Source organism: Scatophagus argus, chromosome 1, assembly GCF_020382885.2.
Source record: "Scatophagus argus isolate fScaArg1 chromosome 1, fScaArg1.pri, whole genome shotgun sequence".
Taxonomy (NCBI): domain Eukaryota; kingdom Metazoa; phylum Chordata; class Actinopteri; family Scatophagidae; genus Scatophagus; species Scatophagus argus.
The window spans coordinates 7,546,901-7,570,859 of NC_058493.1; the positions used below are offsets into that span (position 1 = coordinate 7,546,901).

A 23,959-nucleotide genomic window follows, 5' to 3' on the forward strand; every position below is an offset into this window, starting at 1 on the left:
CAGGAAAAGTTGAAATTGTGAAATTCAAAACATTAGAAAGGGCTGCGCTCTTTCAGCTTGACTTGTTTCCACTGCGCAGTAACATGACGCGCAGTGCAGCAGAGCCATCGTTAATCATGTTGTTTGGGCTTTTCCTGTTTTGACACGAAAAGGGCCAATTACCATCCTGCAATAAATCAAGTCTCTTCGATGAAATACTGAAAGTAAACTCTTTAAATATAGTATTTACCAAATTATAGCTTGCCACTCATTACCTGTAACTGGATTGTAAAGTACAGTTTCAGTCCACTGTCTCCTCAAAGTGCACCCAGACAGTAAACAAGCGTGGTTAGAGGACTTGTCACACAATAATGTCAAAGAAAAGAAAAAGAGTCTTCGGTGAGTATATTCTTTGTTTTCCAACAGCATGTCTGCGACCAAATGATGTGAATGGAGAAGAGCTTACAGTGTTATTAACAGAAAACATCAAAGTAATGTTTTAATTAGTGCCCTCATTGTGACTGTAAGCTATTGTAAGTGTTGTGAGGGATACTGGGGAAATTCTTCCCAGGTCCACAACTGCTCCTGTGTCACTTTTTACATTTTGGCCTTGGGGTGGCACAAATGCACCGTTCATGGACGTGTTCAAAATGCAAAAGCTCGTTCTGTGGGGCTGAATGTGCTGGTTGATTTAAGTTGGTTAGTTAGATAGGTGTTTTTTTGTGGTGTTTGCTGAAAGATCGGGTGGGGTCACCTGAAATGCTAGAATTCATGCTATGGGACAATCAACGGAGTCAAGATTGGACATTTTAGGTTGAATAAAATAAAGATGACGAGACTTCAGCTCTCCAGAAGGTGGCGATAATACCAAAAGTATGACACGGCCGTCGATTAATATAGTCGACGAAGAAGAAGACGACAGTAAAAGAGGAAGAAGAAGAAGAAGAAAACGAAGAAGCGTTCGCTAGCATACATAAGCAAGTATCATACCAAGTGCAAGTTAAAAAAATGTCCATTGTTTTTGTGCCAAAGAAACTACGAGGGACGGCAAAAATTAACCAAGAGACAATACAAAGGGTAAGACATTAGTGGAGGATTTTAACGCTGCGGCTAAGTAGCTGTTAGCTCATTCACGTAAATTAACCTGTGGTGTGAGCGTTAGCTTTTAGCCACTAGCTAGTTACTTTATCCGTTTATCCATTCACTCGCTCTTCGTTTGCATTTGATTAGGTTTGGTGAATTCGAAAGCGACATTATTGTTTCCAAGAATGGTTAAATCCTGTTAAGATTAAATAACTGATTAATGTATGTTATTCGAGTCCGTTCATGTTTTTGTTTTCTCTGTCCCAGTTGCTGGATGAAAACGACCAGTTAGTTAGATGCATCACCGAATACATGCAGAAAGGACGAGCAGTGGAGTGTGTACAGTAAGTGGAAACAAACCTAAGTGCTCTGCTACGAATTTATCTGAATGCACAGTAAAGTTGTAGTGGATACAGCAGAATTGTAACGTGTATGTGCGAGGCTTTTCCAACAGGGGGTTTTCAGCTGCTTATTTTCTGATATTTCCATCAGATATCAACAGTTCCTGCACCGCAACATCGTCTATCTGGCCACCATAGCTGATGCCAGTTCAGACAACACACCCCCCTCTTCAAATGTAAAGACAAACCACACAAATCATTAATGATTACTACAGTAATGATACAGTTATTAGTAGTATTCTGTAGTTGCTTATTCCTATTACCGATGTTGTTTCTGTTTCCAGTCTACATCTAATGAAACCTCAGCCTCCACACCAGCTGTGAACGGGCACGAGGGGACGTGATGTCAGTGGAGTGGGGATGTATCGTCAGCTTTTGACACAAAACTGGTTTTACGTCACATGAAAATATATTTTTGTTACTGTTTTCAGTAATGTTGTCCATTTCGGGAGCACTGGTGTTTCAGTTCAGCAATGTTATAGTGTTTATATTAAATCAGTGAATACAAATTGTGCATTAAAAATATTCTATTTGTAAAAGTTCGTTCTCTTTGTTTTTGAATTGTTTCAATACAGAGATGTTATCACTGCACAGGATATCTGATTGTATGAGATGTCTTTAACGGAAGCATTCAAGGAATAAATAAGCATCTTGTCAGCAGAAAAACATCAAAGGCGGGATATTGAATTGCTAGTCATTTTTATTCATTTTTTTGCATTGCTGGTACACTTGGAAAGATTCGGTTGCCAGCTCAAGAGAACAATAAGCAACATAAGCCAAGCAGTCCCCCTTCATATCTTCTAGTAGGGCAACATTTTTTTATTTTTTTTTTTTGTTTGTTTGTTTTCTTTTGTAGAAGCCACTAGTAAACCATTTGACACAGCTGAGAAGCTAACAGTTACAGTCCAAGGTCTGTAATGATGTCTTTAAAAAAGGCTGCAACAGTTAGGGAGAGAACACAGACAAAAAGCAACAAACCCTATATCTTGATTGTGCAAAGCACATTAACTATAAAAAGATATATATTTATATGTATATACAGCAAACAATTCTCTGTAAACATGTTAAGTATGTTAGTTTTCTGAAAACATGGTGTCATTTCATAAATACAGGCAACATTGGCATCCGCAAACATCACAAAAAGTTAACATTCTGGGCTTTTAAATGCAGCCCATTGCCATAGAAACCGAAGAAACAAGGGCTTGAAAACACCCTCATCACACAACGTTTTAGTGTTTAGCATGGCATATTTGGTAACCTTTATAGATAGATGGTGTAGTTCAACTTTGTAGGAAAAAAATGTGCTTTTTCACATATTGGGAGGTGGAAAATAATGTTTTATGTAATATGCCTACAAGAATACTAACATACAGTAATGGTATAACATGTAAGAAAATACAAAAATAAGATTAATACTGTCAATAATTGTACAAGAAAAATATTGTATTGTTAAAGAAAAGCTAGGTTTATGGGAGTTAGTGTCAATCTGGAGCACACAACCGCCAATTAGAGAGGAGGAAATGAATGCGCTTCCGGGCGTGAAGATGTTCCCTACTGCTCTCGTCCAATAGGGTGCGTTAACTTCACCGTTAATCAATAATCTCAGACCGCCACATATCTCTTCAGCACCATTCATCTTGTGAACAACGCTTTGGTTGGAAATAATAGTCTGCAAGTGCTATCAATACCAACATGGCACATTGTTACTGCTATAATTCTTAACTCTGGTCAGTTGTTGAAAAAGTAGTGTATTTCGCTCAAATGACACCTCTGCAGTGACTTACTATATTTATGCTGAGCCTGCTCAAAGCCTCTTAATAAAAAGAACTAAATATTTATATTTCAACTTCAGTATTTTACAAGCTATGAAACAGTAGATGGTAGCTGTATTCTGAGTCATCGTGCGTGAGATTTGGCAGTTACAGCTATGTAGACACAGTATATTTATTATGGGCAGAATGAGAGCATTTCAAGCCCCTGCCCTCTTGTAATCCCCATCCTTTACACACACACACACGTTCAGCTGCAGAAGCAAGTGGGTGACGGCCGTGCACGTCTCCAGCTCTTGTCTGAGGATACGTCAGCTCAACAGACAGAGAAACGACCACTAGACTAACTGCTGCCCGCATGACACATGCAACTTTCGCAGTTAAAACATGGCAGTTCAAAAAGCTTCAAAATACGTCTCTTTATCAAATGGGGATGTTTGACGTGGAAAAATATAGATACAAAAATGTTGAGCCAGTGTGTATACTTAATTTTGCCTCTGGGGCTTTGAAATCTTCCAATTCAGCGGGTGTGGACTGTAATGGCTGCAGCTCGGCCCACTCAGCAGCTCATCTAAACAGAGCAGCAGGCCCTGGGTGGCACTTCACCGTCGACATGTTCGACATTAGACTTCGATCAGTACTGGTGAAGGTAGGAAGGCCTGTGCTCATGTTTGAGGGGGAAGGATTTAAAGCCCTTGGTCATGGGTTTGTGTTGCTGCTGCTGCTGCTGTGGTGGTTGTTGTTGTTGTTGTTGTTGTTGTTGTTGCTGTTGCTGCTGCTGCTGCTGCTGCTGGGTGAAGGGAAAACCAGAGGTGATGCCGGTGGAGGGGGAGCAGTCACTGGCAGTGGACCACACAGGAGACTGCAGCATCTGCATGGAGTCACTCCACTGAGAGGAAGGAGGGATGTTCATCTGGTACAAGGAAGAGCTGGGATTGGGCATGGTGTTAGTGTGGGTCGAGTGCTGCCACGGTGCTTTGGGAGGCCAAGTTTTCGTTTTGCAGTCCTGTGGAACAAAGCAGACAGAAATCAGCAAAGTGACAACTTCTTCCTGCCTCTACCTGGTAAACACTAGCCTTTCTCAAATTCCACATTAAAAACTAACTATGGATCTCAGAGAGGATAAAGACTTCCAAACGATAAATAATTCACAAAAGTATCAGCGCTAGTTAAAAAAGCAGCACCATGCACAGTGCTCTCTGCTTTACCTGGTTATCATCGCTGATGTGATGGAGCGGTGGGGAGGGTAGGGTGCACACCTCCTGCTCACCACAGCTGTGTTTTCTGAGAACAGAAAATTACGCATTATCAGTACTCATACACTCACACTGCTGTGTTTTTGTATTTTATCATCTATGCAATAAGTATCAATAGTAAAAAGGTAGGAGACAAAGAGATTAGAGCCATTACACAAAGTTTTGTGTTTGAGTGTGAACCACATCTTATGACGGAGATGGGTTTGGGACTTCTTACCTCCTTTGTTTAACTGCAGCTACAAGGTCCGGCCCAGAAAACATGGAAAACAGACTGTCGCCATTGGCTGAAGACGTCTCATCGCTGGAGCTGGCCGAGTCCCCCTGATTGGCTGACCAGCTGCTGTTCACAGCCTCCCTGAGGATACAAACCAGGACAGCTGTTAGTGCTGTTCCCAGTACACTTTTAAACATGTGGTATATGGACAAAGTGCCAGAGTCAAATTTATTCAATGACGCCCAATTTACGAAAAATGTCCAATGTGTGAAACTGTAAACATTAAAATTTAGACTTGAAGAGTTAAAGACAACTAGACATGTATTAAAAGTGGGTTAAATTTGGGTGATGTATTTTTACAGATTTTGGTTACATGTAACTGTATAGTCAGTGGCACTTGATGACTATTTATCCATATGAAACAGGTTCTACAGGATCCCTTTATCCTATTTAATGACAGGCACATAAAAGTGATTACAAAGTAACTATAACAGTATTACATGAGATTAACAAGTGAGATGCCACTGCAGTATAATGGCTGTGTGGATGCGTACATCTGGTCAGATTAGTCAGATAAGCAGGACGGTGTTGCCTCACATACTGATGATGTCTGCCACATTAATAGCTGAATGAAAACATTGCTCAACACTGTCGTGCACTATGAGACTAAGCTTTAAATAACCCTGCAACAGATCAGCACTATAATGCAGCCCTAAATTAACCCTGAAAGATCTTATTAAGTTAGGCATTTAATTACTGCCAGATTTGGCAAGGATGGTAAAGACTGTACTGGACACTGGTACAATCCATGTGTGCGAGCGAGAGCTGAGGAGATTGGTAGAAAACTGTCTACCTTTAAATATACCTAAATGTTGATTTGTGTTGTCACATTTAAACAGTGTTTCCAGGGAAAGACTTTCATCAAGATGTACTGAGAGCAGATTATAGCACACTGTGGGTGTGATCTTACTTTTGCATGTGGCAACATGAAGCTGCATGTAGCAGTAATGCATATGATGTCAATTCCACTACTTCTACTTCTTTTCTGTTTGTATTTTTACTTTTTCAATATAGTCTCTTACAGATCCTGATGAGAACCTTGAATTTTTTTTTCTCTCTATAGCAGTGGCCCGGTAATGAAGGCCATGTCACATACAGACACCTACCCCTCGCTGTAGTACTCTGGGTGGGACCAGGTCCTGTGCTGCTCATCAGGCATTGGCCAGTTGCTGCGTGGGTTGCTGGGACGACGGATGTGCTGCACCTGCCGTTTCTGCTGCATGGCCTGATTGACGCCAGCAACATAACGTGCGAACTCCGGGTCTGAGCCAACTGCATATGGATAGAGAGGATAAACACAACTGTGAGTTTCTGACACCCTCAGCTTTTCTCTTTTGTTCCCTGGAGCTCTATCCATTTAGCCAGAATGTCTACCATAGCAGAAAAATCACAATGGCTGTAAGTCAACTCTGCACAATAGGCTTCCACTGCAATCAAAAGTGTCTGCTGCACTGTAAAAATAGCAACTGACACAGGCTAAATTCAGCATAAATCACCACCTTACAGTCGCAGCTACACGCAGGGGGAAGACAGCTGCTCATACTATCTGACCTACATTTATTATGTTACTTTGATCAGGCTCCAAACTCTCAAATCTGCTTGAATATAATATATAAATATTATATGACTATTTTATTATACGCTGACTGGCAGCATGACAAAACACCTGCTTTACTGGATGCAGTGACGGAAGCCTAATAAACATTTTATGCTTATATTTTAAAGACTGTTTCATTACCAGCTATGTGTTTTGATTACCTGTACACTGCTTTATTTTAAAATAATGATGTCATCTTTTGTGCACAAGAATAATAATTGTTTAATAGTTCCTTTATGTTATCAACTGATGCCTGCAAACAAATTTTCTTTTACGGCACAAAAATGATTTTCATTTTGATGAATACCTTTTTACATGTCAGCTGGATACGCACTGCAAGCATCTAAATGGTTTCAGCTGGATTCAATGGACACTATGGGCAAGTCAGTACACCCAACTCCTGTTTTGAACATTATGTTTCACGTATAATGAATAACTAAGGACACTGCAAGTCATAAAAATATTGCTATGCTGCTTCTCTTTCCAATAATGAAACAATGGTGTCAGCAAAGCTCCAGGCCTGCCCCTCCCTCACACTGCTGACTTAACAGTCTGACTGAAGAGCTTGGGAAGACACTCATATTTGGAAATATCTTCATATCTTCTACAGAAGAGCTGGCAGGCCATAACTATAAAAATGTTATTTGGAACATTTAGGTCTTTACTAAAAAAGCACAGATGATAATTCACACAGAAAGTGAACATAATGTAGCTCTGTATGCTAATAAAAAGTGAAAATGCCTCCAATGTGACAGAAGACAAGAAAACACAAACATTATTGAGCGACAATCAACCACAATTCATCCATTATCCTAATGCAATGTCAGCTTTGACTCAGAACAATGCAAGCTCTTCGCTCCCTTCGACATTTTTAAAAGACCACTGAATCAATGGGTTGTCCTCTGAATAAACGAGAATGTGGATGCGTGTTACTTGATTATTCTTTTGTTTTGGGATGAACTGCTTTTTAATCAACCTGCTCAGTGTGTATGTGTTGTGCAGGGTAAGTAGACCTCCAGGACAATCGAGATGGCTCTCACCTGCTGGGTCGAAGGGCAGTGCGTCTCCCAGGACTCCAAATACTCCTTCGCTCTGGTCCCTGTTGGGCCAAGTATTGTTGCGGGGCCCCTGTGGCTTCTGACCCAGCATCTCTGACATGACACTGTCCATGTAGGTGCTAACCAGGCCCAGACTGTACAGATCCGAGCTCAGATCTGGCAGTCCAGGAGAGCCCCACTGGCCGATGGGACCCAGGGGTGACAGTCCTGCTGGAGGGCCTTGAGGTGGAGGCTGTTGCCCAGAGGTGCCAAGCCACTTGCTTGCAACTCTTTGCTGTGGCAGGACTTGGGGTGGGGTCTGCTGAGGAGGAGGTGGCTGCTGCTGACTGATAGGCTGCAGGAGGTGCTGGTAGTACTGCAGGGCCTGCGGGGAGGGCTGCTGAGGCGGAGGAGGGGGCTGCTGCTGCTGCTGGGGCTGTTGTTGCTGCGGAGGAGGTGGCTGTGGTTGTGGTTGTGGTTGAGGCTGCTGCTTCTGCACTGGCTGAGGCTGAGGCTGTGGCTGGGGCAGGGGCAGGGGCAGGGACAGGGGCAGGGGCAGGGCTTGAGCTGGGGTCTGCAGGGCATTGTGAGACATAGACTGGGAAGTTGGCGGCGGTCCACTCGGGGGTTTCAGCTCAGCAGGGTTTGCAGATGCCACAGAATTCCTTCTCTTGACCAGGGGCGAAGCCTGCTGGGATTTTCCCATGTTGAATCCTGAGAGAAAGTCGATGACATCCTGCATCTCTTGGTCAGTCGGCAGGTTCATCCCCTGGTCCTCGGACACCAAGCCATTGGCCAGCTGGCTTTGTTGGGGAGAGTCAGTGCTGCAGGACAGGCTGCTCATCTGCAGAATACTCTGTAGCCTCCCGTCACTGTGGCCCAGGCTCTTGGCCTTATCCTCGGAGCTGCTGGTTGATAGCATGCTGCGAGACGGGGTGCTAGGGATGGAGTAACTGCCTCCATTATGAGAACTGGATGAGACTTTCTTGGTAAACTTGGAAGTTAGCTTGGATATTGTTTTGGGCAATCCACTGGAGGTCTTGGAGGTGGTGCCTGGAGGCAGATCTGCGTGACCACCATAGTCTGTGCTCTCCCGCTGCAGCTGTATCTGAATAGTGGGCAAGGCTTGCTCTCTTTTGAAGGAAGAGAGAAAGATACACATTCAATTATTGAATATGAATTCATTACCAAGTATCAAATGTACTTAATATTGTAACCAGAATTCACTTGACTATAGTTGCTTTCTCTTCGACAGATTGACGATCGCATATGGAACAGATTTTACGATCAGCAGAAGAACTTATTAGTGGTTGAGCTTATGAAATTCTGCCAAAATCGCACCTGTACCATCACAAAATACTGGTGCTTGGTCCATTTGCTTTCACAAAACAAATGAACCAAACCAGAGATTCCCAGGAAGCAACAGCAAGATGGCCTTGGGAATCAACTTTCAGAGCAGCCCAAATTAATGGTACTAATCAAGCAAACATTCCAGGGTTTCCTGAACAGGCTAAGTGTGAAACGTACATCTCAACAGTTAACATGTACAGAAACCTGGTAAAGCTTCTTGTAAGAAAATTACCGGTAAGTTATTATTTATTACAGTTTAACACCACTTACTTTCTCTCCTTCCATCTGCTGATGTCAAAGACTGCTGTGTAGAGCACGTCTACTAAACCAAGTGTCTTCTCTGGGTCCAAGCTCCGCTGGAGCAGGGACATGGTGGCTGGGTCCTCCTTCAGACACCTGAACACACACACACGCGCACACACAAACAACAGGACAGGACAGGTCATTAACAACAAATCCAAATGTCCCGCACACAGAAGCTCAGATGCATTTATTAAAGATGTTCATGTGACTTTTGATATTAATAAACAAGAAAAAACAAGAGGAGCTAAAAACACCCTAAGAGGCTACTTTACATTTTGTGTAGTCATTATAGCTACATGTCAGCTGCTCAAAGCTGAAAAGCAAACACACATCTTCTTACCAGGATGTTAACTGAAACTCACACTGTGAGGCATATGAAGAAAATACTTTCCCTTTTCTCAAATGAAACTAACTGCGAGTATATCCAACTTAACTGCTCCAAGACCCTAGGTGTATTGTAGCTTTAATGGACAGTCCCTAAATGTATGTGTATACATATATGTAATTATATATGGCACTGATTAAGGCACAGACACATAATAACTCTATCAACATTGATTTATATTATCACATGAATGAATCGGCGGTGTAAATGTAGGTCTAGACGAATTTCAGTTTTGCTGCACCATTGAAAAACTTCCCTACAACTCATAACAAAGGACCAAATTTCATCTCCTCCAAAGAACAATGGCATCTTGATTTTCTAGTCTTAAATTCCAAGACGGTTACAATCTTGTCATAGCTGTCATAAACACTGATTGTGAAACCCAGCAGAGCAACAACGACTCTGTTCAATAAAATACCACAGAAGTCTGGTTAATGCAGACATTTTACCACTATATTACAAACGTGCTGAGCAGCTTTGTGTACTTAAATCCAAATCCTATGCACTGAACAGATTTTTCATTCTTCTTCATTGTGTTTTGAACACAAGGTCCTTTTAGTGTGCAGTGAAAACATGTATCAACAATGTGCTGTCATAGGCTATTGTTTTCTGTTGTCTGTTCACTGTTATCTCATCTCTGACTGTGTACATTAGATTTACATAATTAACCTTTGTGTTTACGCTGCTACACTTTCATTCTGTTGTGTACACAAAACCATGTGATCAAACTGTCCACGTAACTGTCCAACTAGGTAATAATCCAGTTTGTGTTCATTAGAAATGTACCTCTTTTTAAAACTGTCTTGATTTCTAACTGTAACTGCAGTTGGAAGAAATGCAGAGGTTTAACAGTCGAATGTCTTCTTTTAAAAGAAACTATCTTGATGTGCTTACCATGTAGAGGGAACCTGGACCACCACCTTGGAACCCTCAAGAGTGATCTGGGGAGCATAGGCCTCCTTGTTCTCAATCTGAGCTGTATCAACAACCACCTGTTGGGATACAGAAACAAACTTCCATAAGAATGTCTGGACAGACAAGCTTTCAAGCTTTTAATTTACATATACAGCAACTAAACTTCTCCCAATGTAAAGCAACTGAAGAAAACTGAGACAGTCTTGAAACAAAACAGATTGGTTTTATCCAGCGCAGTATGTAAACCTGTCAGATTTAGCTCTATGACCCGCCATGGTTAAAAAAAAAAAACATAGCAAGAAGGCACAGGCTTTTCATTGATGTCTGGCATTAAATTCCCACCAAGCAGAGAGGCAGTTCAAGCTGAGGAAGCTGAACGCATTCAATCAGCCAGTGACAATAAACAGACTCGCGCTCTCCTGCCTGCTGCTGGTCACATTTATTTGCGAGTTCTTTGAAAGTGGCCTTGGCTCCTCAAGATCCATACAGCTGGCTTAAATAGAGGGAGGGAAGGTGGGAGGAGTCCATTTCCTGTATCACAGGAAGTTACACTATTGTTACTTGGAAAGAAAAAAAAAAAAACAAAAAACAGGTGTATCCTCAGAAACCCCTGGCTGCCCATGTAAGAGAGCAACACACACACACACAAAGTCTATCAGCCATGTTGAAACACAAAGTTACTGGGGCAGGAATGAGGAGGGAGAGCAGCAGCAAAACAGACGAGGTCAACTTGTTCACCAGGCTCCGAAAGCCATGACTAGAAAGGAAAAGGGAGTCACAGCTGAATAATGTTTCCGCGAATGACAGCAGAACAGCTATGATGATTCTTACAGTGTGTGTAAAAGAATGAAAACAGGGAGGAGAAAGACTGTATATGTGGAGAGGTGAGGACAGTGCATGACAGTGAATGTTTCATGAGAGTATGTATATGCAAATGTTTTCAGAAATGTTGGGGAGATACGATTTGTTTTGAGTTGAGTGGCCATAGGCTGAGATAAGGAGTTAATGCAAAACACTCATCCATCACCCAGGGATTGTTTTACAGTTAGCACGGGGCTGGCAGGGCTGGACGGGAACTCTCCATCGACCTGACACACAAAACAGAGCAGACCACACAGAGGAAATAAACACCGGAGCATAAACACTCCGGTGTTACTCTGAGGAGTGTCCTGCCAATGACCCTCCCTCCCCATGACTCTCCTTTTCAACGGGGGGGGGGGCTCTGTTTGCAAACCCACCCAGGCCGGCCCATCCTTTACCCAGATGCTGCAGGAATGTTTCTTTTGTGTCTCTCTTGTGTTTGTTTACACCTCTCGGCTGCCTCCAAGCAAGCGGACAGATCTCCTCATCTCCATTACAAATCTGACAAACAATGGGATGTGAGCTGCCAAACCCACAGATGCACAAAAGGAGAGGATTCGCTAACTTAAGCCGAAGTGTCGCTGAAGGACAACAGGCCTGTTCACGTCAGCATGTCGCCTCTTCTCCATCGCTCTGTGATATCAACTACACTGTGGTGATGGATGTTAACGAGAGCAAAATACTAATGAAGATACAATACAGAACTTTCTCAACAGCTGTTAACTTAGAAGGTCTCACTCAAACAAGATAACAAAAAAAAATTTTTAAATTAGGAAAAAAAAAACAGTATGATCTATGTTAAAATAAATCCTTTTACTTGCCTTTTTGCTCATATTTTTAACATTTTTGTAATGACAACATACTATTTATATATACTTACACAATACTATTCAATAAAGCATAACAATTGTAACCTAAACTTTTACAGACCAAGCTTTGCTAATCTTGTGACACTCTTGGTGTCACAAGACTACAGTGTAAGCATCTCTCAGAGAAACACAGCTTTACTGTAGCGGCCCTGGTCTTCAACATCTCCACTCACCAGACCAGCCTGGGCAAACAGCAGCTGAACAGCTGTCTTGCAGGCTCCTCTCCAACTGGATGGGCAGACTTGGTTGAGGACCTCGGTGACGGGAGAGTCGTCCCTGGGGGTAACTCCATTCTGGCCCAGCGCTTCCTTAATGAGCTGCAGCATTGTGTGCTGAAGAGACGAAACACAGTGACCCCTCTACAAATTAGTCTGCTATCACCATCTGCCAATGTTACAGTACACATTACACTGAAGAGCAACTAGAACTTTCACTGATACACATTTCAGGTTAGCGCTCAAAACATAGTGGGTTTTTTTTTGTGTTTTTTTTTTTTTTAAGAAGAACCACAGTCATGAGCAAAACATGGCTAACACTGCACTCTGGTAACCGATAGGGGAACTTGAACTTTTTGGGGGTAACCATTAAAAGTAGAATGAAGCTGACCGGTCGAGATAGGGACCATACCGTTTTCAGTTTGAGGTTTTCAGCCGCTGACTCATTGAAGGACACTCCTTTCAGGAAATGAGAGCCAATCTGCACAGGGATGGTGGGCAGCTCACACTGGATAGGCTGGGAGGTGGTCTGCATTCTGCCTGCCTGCTGGGCCTCTGCCTCACTGCAGCAGCCCTGCGCACACACACAGACACACACACACACACCAGCATGTAAACATTTCCCATAGGGCAAATATGTCCACTTTAAAGACTCAATAAATCTTTGGTTGTATTGTAGATTACCACTCCCTACTATATTATGTGCGATGAATTTGAACTCACCTGTAAGGCTGCCTCGACAGCTTTGGGGTTAAGATGAAAGCCAGCCTTCAGAGCGTACTCACTATGGCCCAGGCTCTCTAGTGCTGCTTTGTAGGCCTGGAGATATTGAAAAACACACAGGGCTTTCAGTCTAACATTGCATTCATCACTAAAAACAATAGATTTGATCCTACTACTTCCCTGATAGTATAGTTAAATAATGACCATCTAGTTCAACCCTTTTTATTAGATCTAAAAAACAGTCCTTTCACCTGGAGGTGATCTGTTTTTTATACATCTTGTGTAGCTCCCTGACCTGGTCTATTAGGTGATCGCTGTACCTGTAAAGCGTTGTCAATCTTCATGTTGAGTTCCTTCAGCTGGTGCTCAGGGATGGTGGTGTTGTTGGAGCAGAAGAGCTGCTGAACCTGGATGCCTGCCAGGCAGCCGTCCCGGCCCCTCTCTCTCAGTCTTGCCGTGGCCTGTAGTGTATACAGAGCACTGGGTCAGAGTGACAGCGCTAACATCTACACTACTACAGCACAATGTCACAGAGGAATGCAGGACATCCTTGAGGATGAGTGGATTTCATGAGACAATTCGATGACTGGCATTTCAAAGGTGATGTAAAAGGGTTTATGAAGATGTACAGAAGTTAAATAAAGGGTGTTTTTAAAAAAAGACAGCACAAAGTGTTACAGGTACATCTCTTTTGAATATTGGAAAATGACTCATAAAATAATAAAAGATTTGATAAAACAGATGTTACACACTAGGAAATACAACCTTTTAGATGATAAAAAAGCATGTGCAGAGCTTCTGAAGAAGAGTTCTTGCCATCTAACTTTGCTTTAACAACCCCCACCCCAGCCCATTCTACTGGGGCCTATCCAGCCTTGTCCCCTCCAGGGCTGACGCTTTGCATGCCAGGGTTTAACAGATCAGTCAACCTACTATTCTCCTCCCTGCCTCACTTCATACAACAAAGCTCAAAATAGGCCAGTGGGACTGATTATCCTGGGGATTAGCCAAGTCCTCTTTCAAAACTGCCTTCTTTACATGGTCTAGGGTTTAGAGAGGTACTGAACATAGCAGATTCACAGATGAACTGCAGCTCAAAAAAGAGGAAACAGGAAATTGAGCCATTTCAGCATTTCTTAGGAATGTGACACAAGTTAGCTTTTCACCTCAAACAAACAAACCCCATGTTTCTGAGACCCGGACCAAGAAGATTCCCAGGACACCCTGTGACTGCATACCTGAGCTGCACCTTTCCATGAGCGAGAGGCTTCCTCCAGCTCTGTGAGAGGCCCAAGGTCGGCGCTTTGGGAGCGGGCGTTGGCACAACGCTCCTGGGCCTGAGCAAGAGCCTCTGCCAGGCAGGACTGAGCCACAGGCTGGACCTTCTGCAAAGCCTGTGACAGAAACTGGAAATGGACCTGCATCACCGTGAGGAAGCAGCGACCCAGCACCTGGAAAGACAACAGATTACTGTTAATGCATACCTCATTCTAAGAATACCAGAGTACCTGAGCCAGGAGGTTTGACACACCATACAATATGGATGCCTGCAGGCTAGAAAACTAACATGCATGGCCACATGCTTCAGGGACTGATTAACAATCCAAAAAAAACAAATGCTTCTTTCTAACAAAATGAGATGATGTTATTTCTTCATCCACACCTTGAGAACTGAGAACCTCAGCCAAGATAGAAAAAGTGTGGCTGTTGTTACACTCATCTCCTCTTTAGGAAATAGTAACTCACTTTCTTTCTGTACTGTTTGTCACAACAAATCCCATAACAGTAAAGCTGCTTTAGAACTAAAAATCAGTACAGGTTGTGTCATGACACAGAGACAAATCAGTGAAGCGAGTACTACATCTTACAAAAGAAAACATTTTGCAAGACTAGACTGCAGCAAAGTAAACATGTGCATGTGTTTGCATTTAAAGTGAGTAATTTCAACAGGTCAAGTCATTTTCAATTTATTTTATTTCTAATAAAATCAAGAACATGTATGTACGGAAGAACACATCCATTTACAACTATTAGAACACTGCTGAAATGTTCACAAATATTTCTAGGTGACATACATCGCTCCACACCTACTGAGCTGAATGCTGGAGTGTGTGTGTTTGTTTGGTAAGAGAATAGTCCACATTTAGAGAAGGTTTGTTGTCCAGTTAGCAAAATAAGAGAAACAGGACACCACAGGGTCCACCATGGTCACAGGGTTTTCTTTTATGAGGTACCTGCTGAAAATATCTCAATGGGGAGGCTGAGTTGTAAAGACAGAAATATGCTGCTGCTTTCGGATGGCAGACAGGAACAACAGGACACAGCTACTTTCGTTCTTCAACACCACACTTCATGGAGACCAAAAATAAACTGTGTCAAAGACTGAAAAGCATGAAACCTTTAAACCAGGATGTGATGACAAATCCATCGTCCTCTTTAGAGTGTCTGAGCCATGACTTTGGAAATCTGATGGCTTCCTTCTCCTCGTTGTTTATTTCTTGTAAAATTTAATATAAGAGGATAATGGATCATAATTTCTACTGGGTACTATTGGGCACACTACCTATCAAACTACTGGACACTGAGATGTCATGGTGGTCTTGTCATTAAGATATGCACCACATACTGTAATCACAGCAAACCCAATTTGATCAAGCTTGGGACCTTTATTGTATGTCGTTGCCCCACTTTACCCAGTCGTTGCCCAGTTTACTCATGCATGCTTGATAAACACAGACCCAGGTCCAGTGCGCACAAGATGAGAGATTCCTGTTCCTGCTGTTGATCCTGAGCAACTAATCAGAACTCATTTACAGTATATGCAAAGTAGACAAATAATAGCTAACAGAAGATATGAAGAGTCTGATAATGAAGCTTGTATGTAATAAAAACAGCCAAATTATACAAGACAAAGTCACCTGCAGTGTATCCTAATGAAAAGCACAAAATAGCTTGACCACAGGCTGGCGGTGAGACCAAATTCAGCTAAAAGTGTTCCAAAGTTGTCTACAATAACAAAGTGAGGAAAAAAAATTGAGGCCATGGCTACAGCACAAGATAATGGATAACACATGTGATTGGCTGTGCAGTATCCCACACAGTCATGGAAAATATGAGAAATAATAGCGCGGCAGAGCCAAGCCGATGCTGGGCCCCTCTCAAGCCCAAACAAGGCGACTCATGAATCAATCAACATGTATACTATTCTATTTTCTGAGAACACCTGCACTATAAATTCACTGATTCTAGGAGAGCAGTGTTCCTGAGATCTAGATGTCTTTTACAGAAAGTGTGAGGGTGTTATAATAACCAGATGGTCATGTCATGTTGCATGGCAGCCTGACATTTGAAAAACCACCAACAGTCTACCTTCTTGATTAATGTTGACGCTAAATGCGGCAAATTGCTGGCTTTACTTTTATCACCTCTGTCAAGGACGATAACGTTTGTTGGTTTGTACGCAGGATTGTAGAAAAACTATTACCCTGATTTTCATTAAAATTGCAAGGGTTTAGCATGAACCAAAAAAGAAAACAGAAAATTTTGGATCCAAATCACATTTACTTTTGTTAACATTGCCAGATAAAGCATTTGACCTCGGCAGAATATATGCCATCCATTGTAAATTCCATATGGAGAACTCGGGGATAGTTGTTTCATAGGGAGAACACTTGTCTCAAACTAAGGTGTGGCTATGGAAACATATATATACACACACACTCATATATTATACACATATACATATACACAAATTAAAATTGTAAGTTGTTTAGCCATATTCATGTTATTTCAATTTAGGTATTTCATATTTGTACATATATAAATGATAAGGGCTTTATAGTTTTCACAAATGCATGTTAAGGTGAAATATTTCCAGTTTACAAGTACATAAATGCAGAGTTGATGACGCAGTTTCATCTGGGCACAAGCATATTTCAACAGAATTTTGTTTTGTAAGGTCTGCGCTCACTGAATGCCCACTGAGTTTACTGCTTGCTCTCCATTTTCCCTTTTACACAATCATACAAAAGAAAGAGGAAGGACACAATGGTCTTGACCCCTGAATTGCTTAGAATTGGTCTCTCACATATGTTGCAACTGACTTGCTGTGTAATTTTAAAGTCATTCTAGATATGATCGAATCAGTCTCACCATGTCCAAGCTAAAACAGATAAATGTCACTTGGAGAGTTTTCTTGTCAACTAATTAAAGATATGTTACATTAGTTGTTTCTCACCAAAACACATTGGGATTTTTTTTTTTTTTTGTGCGTGTGTGTCTGTGTTTTCGTTCCAGAGTTGTTTTGATCTATATTTGCATGTTTACACACTGACACATTTCTTGCCATGACACGACAATACGAAGAAAACGAGGATGTGTATCACATAGCTACCCATCACAATGACAATACAAGCAAACTGAGAACCAGTTCATGAACACACTGTTCCATAGCCTCACTTTCAGGCCTAACCCAACTGATGTACAAGCATGTTTTTTCCTCTTCAATTTTGTTTTTTTCCACAACACACAAGTCAAAACAGCCAAGTATGTAACTTACAAAATATACATCACATGTTTTACTGCAATTAGATGAAACCCTCACATGACATGGCCACATTTCATCACAAAACCAGCGGCTGTATCTAAAAAAACACCATGAGTGCATTTAAGAACTGAAAATAAACGAGTTGTTTCCCCAGTGTTTCCAGCCTGCAATGGGGTTGGCTTGCAGAGCTTATGCAGTTATCTGACTAAAGCAGCCATCAAGGGCTCTCTGGTCATGGGGACCTCTGTCCGCCTCTGGCCTACACTCTGTGGTTTAAAACTTACAAGCTCTGCAAATGGCCTCGAAACATACCGTTACATATTCATGCATATTTGGCAGTGGAGTCACTCTGAGCAGCCAGGGATCCGGGCTCTGATTTGTAAAGAAAAAAAAAGGTAGTTTGTTTTGCAGGCTGCACTGACTTGAACTTTTTGGGGCTATTGGTTAAAAAAAATCGGGGCAAAAGAAAGAAAGAGAAGAAAATGTGAGCAAGGGAACATAGGGGGGGAAAGCTTCACATACCACAACCCCCCTAAGTCAGAAATGCATTTTGTTCATTCTGAAGACCTCATAATCCACCCAGCTCCCAAACAGCATTCCTCAACTCATGCAGACAAACGGAAAATCGCTTTCACAGTTCAAATACATCACATAATAAAAGGACAGACGGAATTAGCAGCAAGTTTAACTTGCATGTGTACATAAAACTTACTACTATCAAACTAAAACATCTGAGATAGTATTGCAGATATTGAGTCAAAAGCAACGCTCTACTTGACTGAACTCAAACCTGTAACATAGATGACTCATTGCAAAACCATAAAGCCACTTGCCAGTGTTTTCTCAGAGGTTAATACAACTAACATACTCAAATAAGGCCATTGTGAAGTCAAGTATTAATGCGTTTCCTTCTGCACTTTAACAAATGTACCCTTTATGCCCAGGGCCAGACAGCAAGTGTGAGTGCCAAGACATGCGGTCTAAACTTTCACAGACTTGGGCTTCCTCAGTATTCATCTGTGCATATTCAAGACCACAGAGAGTCAGATTTACTGACTGCGGTGCAAAAGTGTTTCCTGTTATGGGCTCAGCCACATCCACTGAGGTCCTGCAGCCCCTCCAGTGTCTTGGCCGCAGCCATGTACCTATTCACTGCTACATGCTTAAGGATTATGGAAACACTGATGACCCCTGATTATTTTTGTTTTGTACTGCTGTGGTTCCCCTGACAGAACAGTATGCTACGGTTCTGTTAGAGATGTCACAGAATCAAATGGAATGGGAATTATTACTTGTCTTGAATGCATGCTTAACTCTGCATTGAGTGGCAAATATACAGACTGACACAAGAAATGGAGAAATACAGATGCAGCAAAGACAAATTTGACAGGGTAGCTAAAACTGGGGAGTGTGCATGCAAGCAACCAAACTTGAGGCAAGTTGGAGACTAGAATTTAAGGCCAGATGAAGAGAAGTTTTGCCATGTTAAAATGTGTAAGTGAAATTAGTCAAAATTTTGACATAAATTGTAAAATAACATGCATAGTGCTCTGTAGAATTCTGTTTTGTTGACCATGGAAAGTGTGTGAGAGCAGAACTGTCCTGGAATTTGTTTTACTTCATCTTCTTCACATCTTGCACTACTATGTGCAGCAAAGGCTCCTCATTTGATTTTTTTTCTTTTGTCTTTACTTTCTGGACTTTTTCTTCTTTTAGATGTCATCATTACTGAATTAAAATTTAAAGTGAAGTACCAGTATGATTATACTTATTTAACTGCAAATCTCTATTTGATGTCACAAGACAACAGTTAAGTGCATCTTCTCCTAATCTGTGGGATACAAGCTGGATAGGCACACAGGGAGTTCCACAGACTCACAACTCTGTATTAAATGGAGGATAAATAAGCAGACGCAGTAATCATAAAAAAGGATGGGGTTTAGGCTGCCTGGGTGTGGTGTACAGCTGAACAGACTTGAGGCTGACGGCTCCACGTGAGAGACTGTCTATTAGGGCAGCACAGTTACAGCAAAATTACCAACTGCAATTACTCTGATAAAAGCTGTAATTTAAATTTTCCATCTCAACTGTCAATTCATGATTATTTCTGAAAGCAAGAGTCCCTTTTAAGTCTCTTAAATTTTGAATACTTGCTTCCAGATCTTTTGCAGGTGTCCATTTCAGACTGATGCTGTAACCTAAATTGAATCCATGTTTGAGGTCTGATAGTGTAGCACGTGTTATCCAATCTGGCTTCATGAAACTCCTGACCTGGGTTTAAAGTGGGCCTGACACAGCCTAGACTTAGCAGAAAAGGTTGAACATGGGTTTCAATAACTACAGGATTACTACACTGTTATTACTGCTAATGACTTATGTGTGCCATAAGGCCTGCTCTTCTCAGTAATGATCAACCACAGATGAACAGTGGAAATAATGGTCAGACACTCTGTGATATTTAGGGAAAGCTAAAACTCTCAATTAAAAACAACAGTGTAAACAAGAGTAAAACATATAAAAGCATTTTGGGACAAGACAAGAAAATAACTCCCATAATAATTCTTATTCCCATTTTACACATCAGCAAATTCAGAGCAATGGAAAGATGGTGTGGTATTTGGAATGACAAAAGATAACTTTTCTTCTCACATCCTCAGTGTTTTTCACACCTCACCCTCAGATCCTGACACCAGCTTAACACTAGGCGTGAGAAGACTAATCTGAGCCAGGGAACACTGATTCATGGATCCAGCCTTCTGACAGAGTACAGCTAAGCATCTTTGCACTGCTGCTAGAAGACGAGTTATAAGTAAATATGATAAAGCATGTGGTTCAACTAAAGCACCACAGGTTGTGAACTTAACTAATTCTTTCCAGTAGAACAAACTGTGAACTTGAAAGTTAATAAGTTTTTGTATGGGGGCAGACATGAGACAGAGTCTCACAAAGTCAACACAATGTGACATATTCCAGAACATGGAAGAAACAAGTTCAACAAATGGTTACAGTGAGATATTGTGCCACTCTGTGGGAGCACCTACCTCAACATCCTGCAGGCTGAAGTCATTCTGGTCTTTGAAGTTAGCGGCCCCTGCACTCAGCTCCATCAGCATCTTGGCGATCTCAGGCTTTATTGCTGCAGTCAGCCTGCTGGCAGCCTCCATGACGTGTTCCTGCACGTCCTTCAGTTGCATAGCTGCTTTGGAATAGTGAGAGTTCCTGAACACACTGCTGAACAGGTCTGTGAGGAAGGCGCTGGCCCTGCAGAACACGTTGAGGGCATCCAAATATTTGGAGATTCCTTGCTGGATGTCTGCAACCGCGGTAGTGGTGCAAGAAGGAGGTGGGTGGCAGCTGCTAGGCATACCCACCCCGGTTCCCATGGGAGAAGAGGCCGAGCAAGAGGAGGCCAGGGAGGCGCTCAGGGTCCGGCTCAGCTCAGGCATCTGGTACTGCTGGTGCTGTTGCACTTTCTGCTTGGACCCGCCGAGCAAAAAGCGACGCTTGTAGTCCATTTTACTTTCCTGTGCACTACAACAATACATAAGTGGTGCGACAGCACCGGAAGCTGTTGTTTTTAATTTGTTTTTCCTCCCACAAATTGCTCTAGTCCTTTTTATAAAAACACTAAACCCAACAGCCCTGAAACTGTTCAAGTTATGTAAAAAGACAGCTCAAGGATTCCACCTGCCAGAGGCTCATCTCAGTGTGCCTTGTAGAGAAACAGCGCAGAGTTGGGTAAGGTCAAAGGGCAATCAAAGAGACTGGCAGGCTGAGTGAAATGCTTACATGCAGCCCTGCTGCAAATATGTCAGGTCCAGGTTAAAAAAACAGCACAGACACACCTCCAGATTCTCTGCTTCCAGCTTCAAACAAAATTACCATAATAGGGGAGGAGAAGTCAAAAACACTCCTTAATTTACTTAAAGTGATACTACAACCAAGTTTAAAGTGCTTTAACTTTCCTTCAGAATGGGAAAAAATCCTTCATACAGTATGCAGAGTATATACACATATGTATGTACATATATAAACCTATACCAGCCTGCACTAATGAAAGTAGAAAATTCTTTTAAAAGTTGAGAGGAAAAATGAGACACTGGTCAACAGCACAGAGGAAAAATGACGGTAATAAAACAAACAAGTAATTAAATGCTGGAAACAGAGGATGTGGTTTCGGCTCTTGTGCACTGGCTGGTACAGGAGCTGTGGGAGGCGAAGGGCAGACAGATCCAGTCCGTCTCAAATCCTCTTCACAAAGCAGGACTCTGCAGGCAGTGAGCAAGTGGCCAGCTGATAGCTCTGTCTGCCTGTCTGAAGTCTCCAGCAGCTTCCTGGTTTCTCCCCCGTGTTCTGGCTGAGGTAGATATTACTCACCGCGGAAACAAGTGTGCTTCCAGATCGTGCTGTTCTCCGCGGATGCAGATTAGAGCGACAAAAGCACAAATGTATCTGTAAGGCCTCTAGGTCATTTCCTAAGGGAGGAAAGGGCACAGACACAGAAGAGAGAATCAACATCATGTCAAAGAGGAAGGATGGGCTTCGTTTCAACTGTTTTACTCTAAAATAAACTGGACTGTCCTTTGCAACTCAAAACATAAAATAAAATAGATAGGCACTTGGTATTTCCATAAAATGGAAATATCCATTCAATACTGTATGCAAGGTTATAATTAAAATATTTATGACGTGTAGAATGAGAGCTGAACACAAATTTAATTTGTCAAATGATACACCTTTGAAAACAGCAGGTCTAGCAATAATTCATATTATAGAATAAAAACCTCACAGACTGATCATATTGAAAGCGACTATTTCGCAAATCAAAGCTCGAGTAACACGAATCTTGAATCCAAAAACTGATTGAGTCTTATTCATGAAAAATGAGATGCAGATGTGGCGATAATTACTATACCACTTGAGAAGACAAAACTAGCACATCAAAGCTCAAGTCCTGACATGAGTGTAATCAATCTTTGTGTTGATCTACAGTGGCTAACGTCTGGTCAGAAACGGCTTTCTTAGGGCTGATCTGTGGCATGCAGTCACAACCTGCCACCATCAGCTGACACTCCTTACTAGTTTTAAACGGACTGACTGCATCAACATAAGGTGATCTACTTTAGGTTGCTCAATAATTTCAGCACATCATTGTTATTGGCCCATAAAACCTTAAAATGAGATATTGATATCGGCCTGAAACGAACATTTCTGCCAATGTGACGGGCAGATAAGGTGACACCTTACTTACAGCACGGTGGAGTGAACTGTTGACTAAGAACTTTTCTTATTTTGTCTGATACTTCATGTTCTCTGCAATTAGGTGGAAATAAATGTGTGTATATGTCTACAACAGCATTTGCCAAAATTAAAATATCACCTTTAATCTACAGTTTTCTGTCAAGACAAAACTAGGGGGTGCCATCATGAAAGCCAAAAATATTGAATATCGATCTCTATCTCTTGCTTTTTTTTTTCCCCTCAAAGGAGAGCACAAGATGTAGCAACTTTTAAACTTAAACCCCCTCAAGGGGCACCCTAATCATTGACAAACTCCAGCCACATCTTGGACAGTAAACATTACATCTGTGTTACAAATGGTTTCAAGTCTCAAACATCAAACTATTTTTTTTTTAAATTTACTCAACTTGTTTTGCAAGTTTCTTTTTCTGCTCTGCAGTTCACACTTTTAATTTACAAAACTCTGCAATCACTTCACCGTATAATTTTCTTTGTTCTGTTTTCCGTCAAAAGACACTGTCAGTAACAAGACTCATTATATGAAAAGGAGAATGACTGACATTTACTAGACTTAATTCCAGTTTTATCCCATATCAAATTATCATACTTGTCACGATCCATGCTGTTTAGCTTTACGGCTTGTGCAGGACAACACATCTTCTTAGTGGTTAGAACAGACTGTACGGTACTGTACAGTCCCCAGGTCACATCCGGCCCTTTGGCCGTCCCTGACCGGACCACGTGAGGTCAATGGGAAAACAAGAATCAAACGTAATAAGTGTACAACATGCTTGCAATACAACTGCACTGCTTTTAGCTTGAAGGCAAATTCTAACTTCTTCAATTTACGGACGTTTACGTGCAAGCCTATGTATCTTCGCTGTAATGTGTTGCCTAACAGACAATTGTGAGAGACCTGAGTTCGCTGTTACACCTCAAAAAAAGAAAGACTGATGCAGAATCTAGAGTTTTTAACAAGACATACACTTCTAAGTATTTATTTATTGATACTGTTTAAGAATTACAATTTGAACAGGCATTACAAGACTAAATATGCAGAGAAATACAAGAACTTGACTGATGCAGAGTGCGCATTGACATTTGAAGCTTTGCTAGCTAAGCTGCAAAAGCTACATGGACTTTTTACCAAGTTTT

At 41.7% G+C, this 23,959-nt stretch overlaps 2 protein-coding genes across 5 annotated transcripts in view; one reads left to right on the forward strand and one right to left on the reverse strand.

The window, feature by feature from the left end:
* Nucleotides 1–895: 895 nt before the first annotated feature.
* Nucleotides 896–1,974, forward strand: ss18l2 (ss18, like 2). The gene is made up of 4 exons (XM_046413002.1): nucleotides 896–1,056; nucleotides 1,330–1,406; nucleotides 1,555–1,639; nucleotides 1,748–1,974. The coding sequence occupies exons 1-4, from the start codon at nucleotides 988–990 to the stop codon at nucleotides 1,805–1,807; spliced, it is 291 nt and encodes a 96-aa protein (XP_046268958.1). The 5' UTR covers nucleotides 896–987; the 3' UTR covers nucleotides 1,808–1,974.
* A 171-nt stretch (nucleotides 1,975–2,145) lies between these two features.
* Nucleotides 2,146–23,959, reverse strand: part of LOC124071534 (granule associated Rac and RHOG effector protein 1-like) — a 32,392-nt gene continuing 10,578 nt past the window's right edge. For 2 of the 4 annotated variants that reach the window (XM_046412359.1, XM_046412436.1), the window contains exons 2-15: nucleotides 21,941–22,038; nucleotides 20,605–21,094; nucleotides 14,256–14,468; nucleotides 13,338–13,478; nucleotides 13,018–13,113; nucleotides 12,707–12,868; nucleotides 12,253–12,411; nucleotides 10,329–10,426; nucleotides 9,017–9,142; nucleotides 7,400–8,529; nucleotides 5,869–6,034; nucleotides 4,706–4,843; nucleotides 4,441–4,516; nucleotides 2,146–4,238 (exon numbers count right to left, since the gene is read on the reverse strand). In XM_046412359.1, coding sequence (XP_046268315.1) covers nucleotides 3,867–4,238; nucleotides 4,441–4,516; nucleotides 4,706–4,843; nucleotides 5,869–6,034; nucleotides 7,400–8,529; nucleotides 9,017–9,142; nucleotides 10,329–10,426; nucleotides 12,253–12,411; nucleotides 12,707–12,868; nucleotides 13,018–13,113; nucleotides 13,338–13,478; nucleotides 14,256–14,468; nucleotides 20,605–21,078 — 3,351 coding nt within the window. In that variant the 5' untranslated portion in view covers nucleotides 21,079–21,094; nucleotides 21,941–22,038 and the 3' untranslated portion in view covers nucleotides 2,146–3,866. Of the gene's footprint in view, nucleotides 4,239–4,440; nucleotides 4,517–4,705; nucleotides 4,844–5,868; nucleotides 6,035–7,399; nucleotides 8,530–9,016; nucleotides 9,143–10,328; nucleotides 10,427–12,252; nucleotides 12,412–12,706; nucleotides 12,869–13,017; nucleotides 13,114–13,337; nucleotides 13,479–14,255; nucleotides 14,469–20,604; nucleotides 22,039–23,959 lie in introns of all 4 variants that reach the window. The other 2 variants (XM_046412184.1, XM_046412267.1) reach the window with 1 other exon arrangement.

What these genes read in the sequence shown, in the direction of transcription:
- ss18l2 (XM_046413002.1), top strand. Translation starts at nt 988, where the DNA reads ATGTCCATTGTTTTTGTGCCAAAGAAACTACGAGGGACGGCAAAAATT. An exon ending in ACCAAGAGACAATACAAAGG is followed by an intron (nt 1,057 to 1,329) that starts GTAAGACATTAG and finishes TCTCTGTCCCAG; the next exon opens with TTGCTGGATGAAAACGACCA. An exon ending in ACACACCCCCCTCTTCAAAT is followed by an intron (nt 1,640 to 1,747) that starts GTAAAGACAAAC and finishes TTCTGTTTCCAG; the next exon opens with TCTACATCTAATGAAACCTC.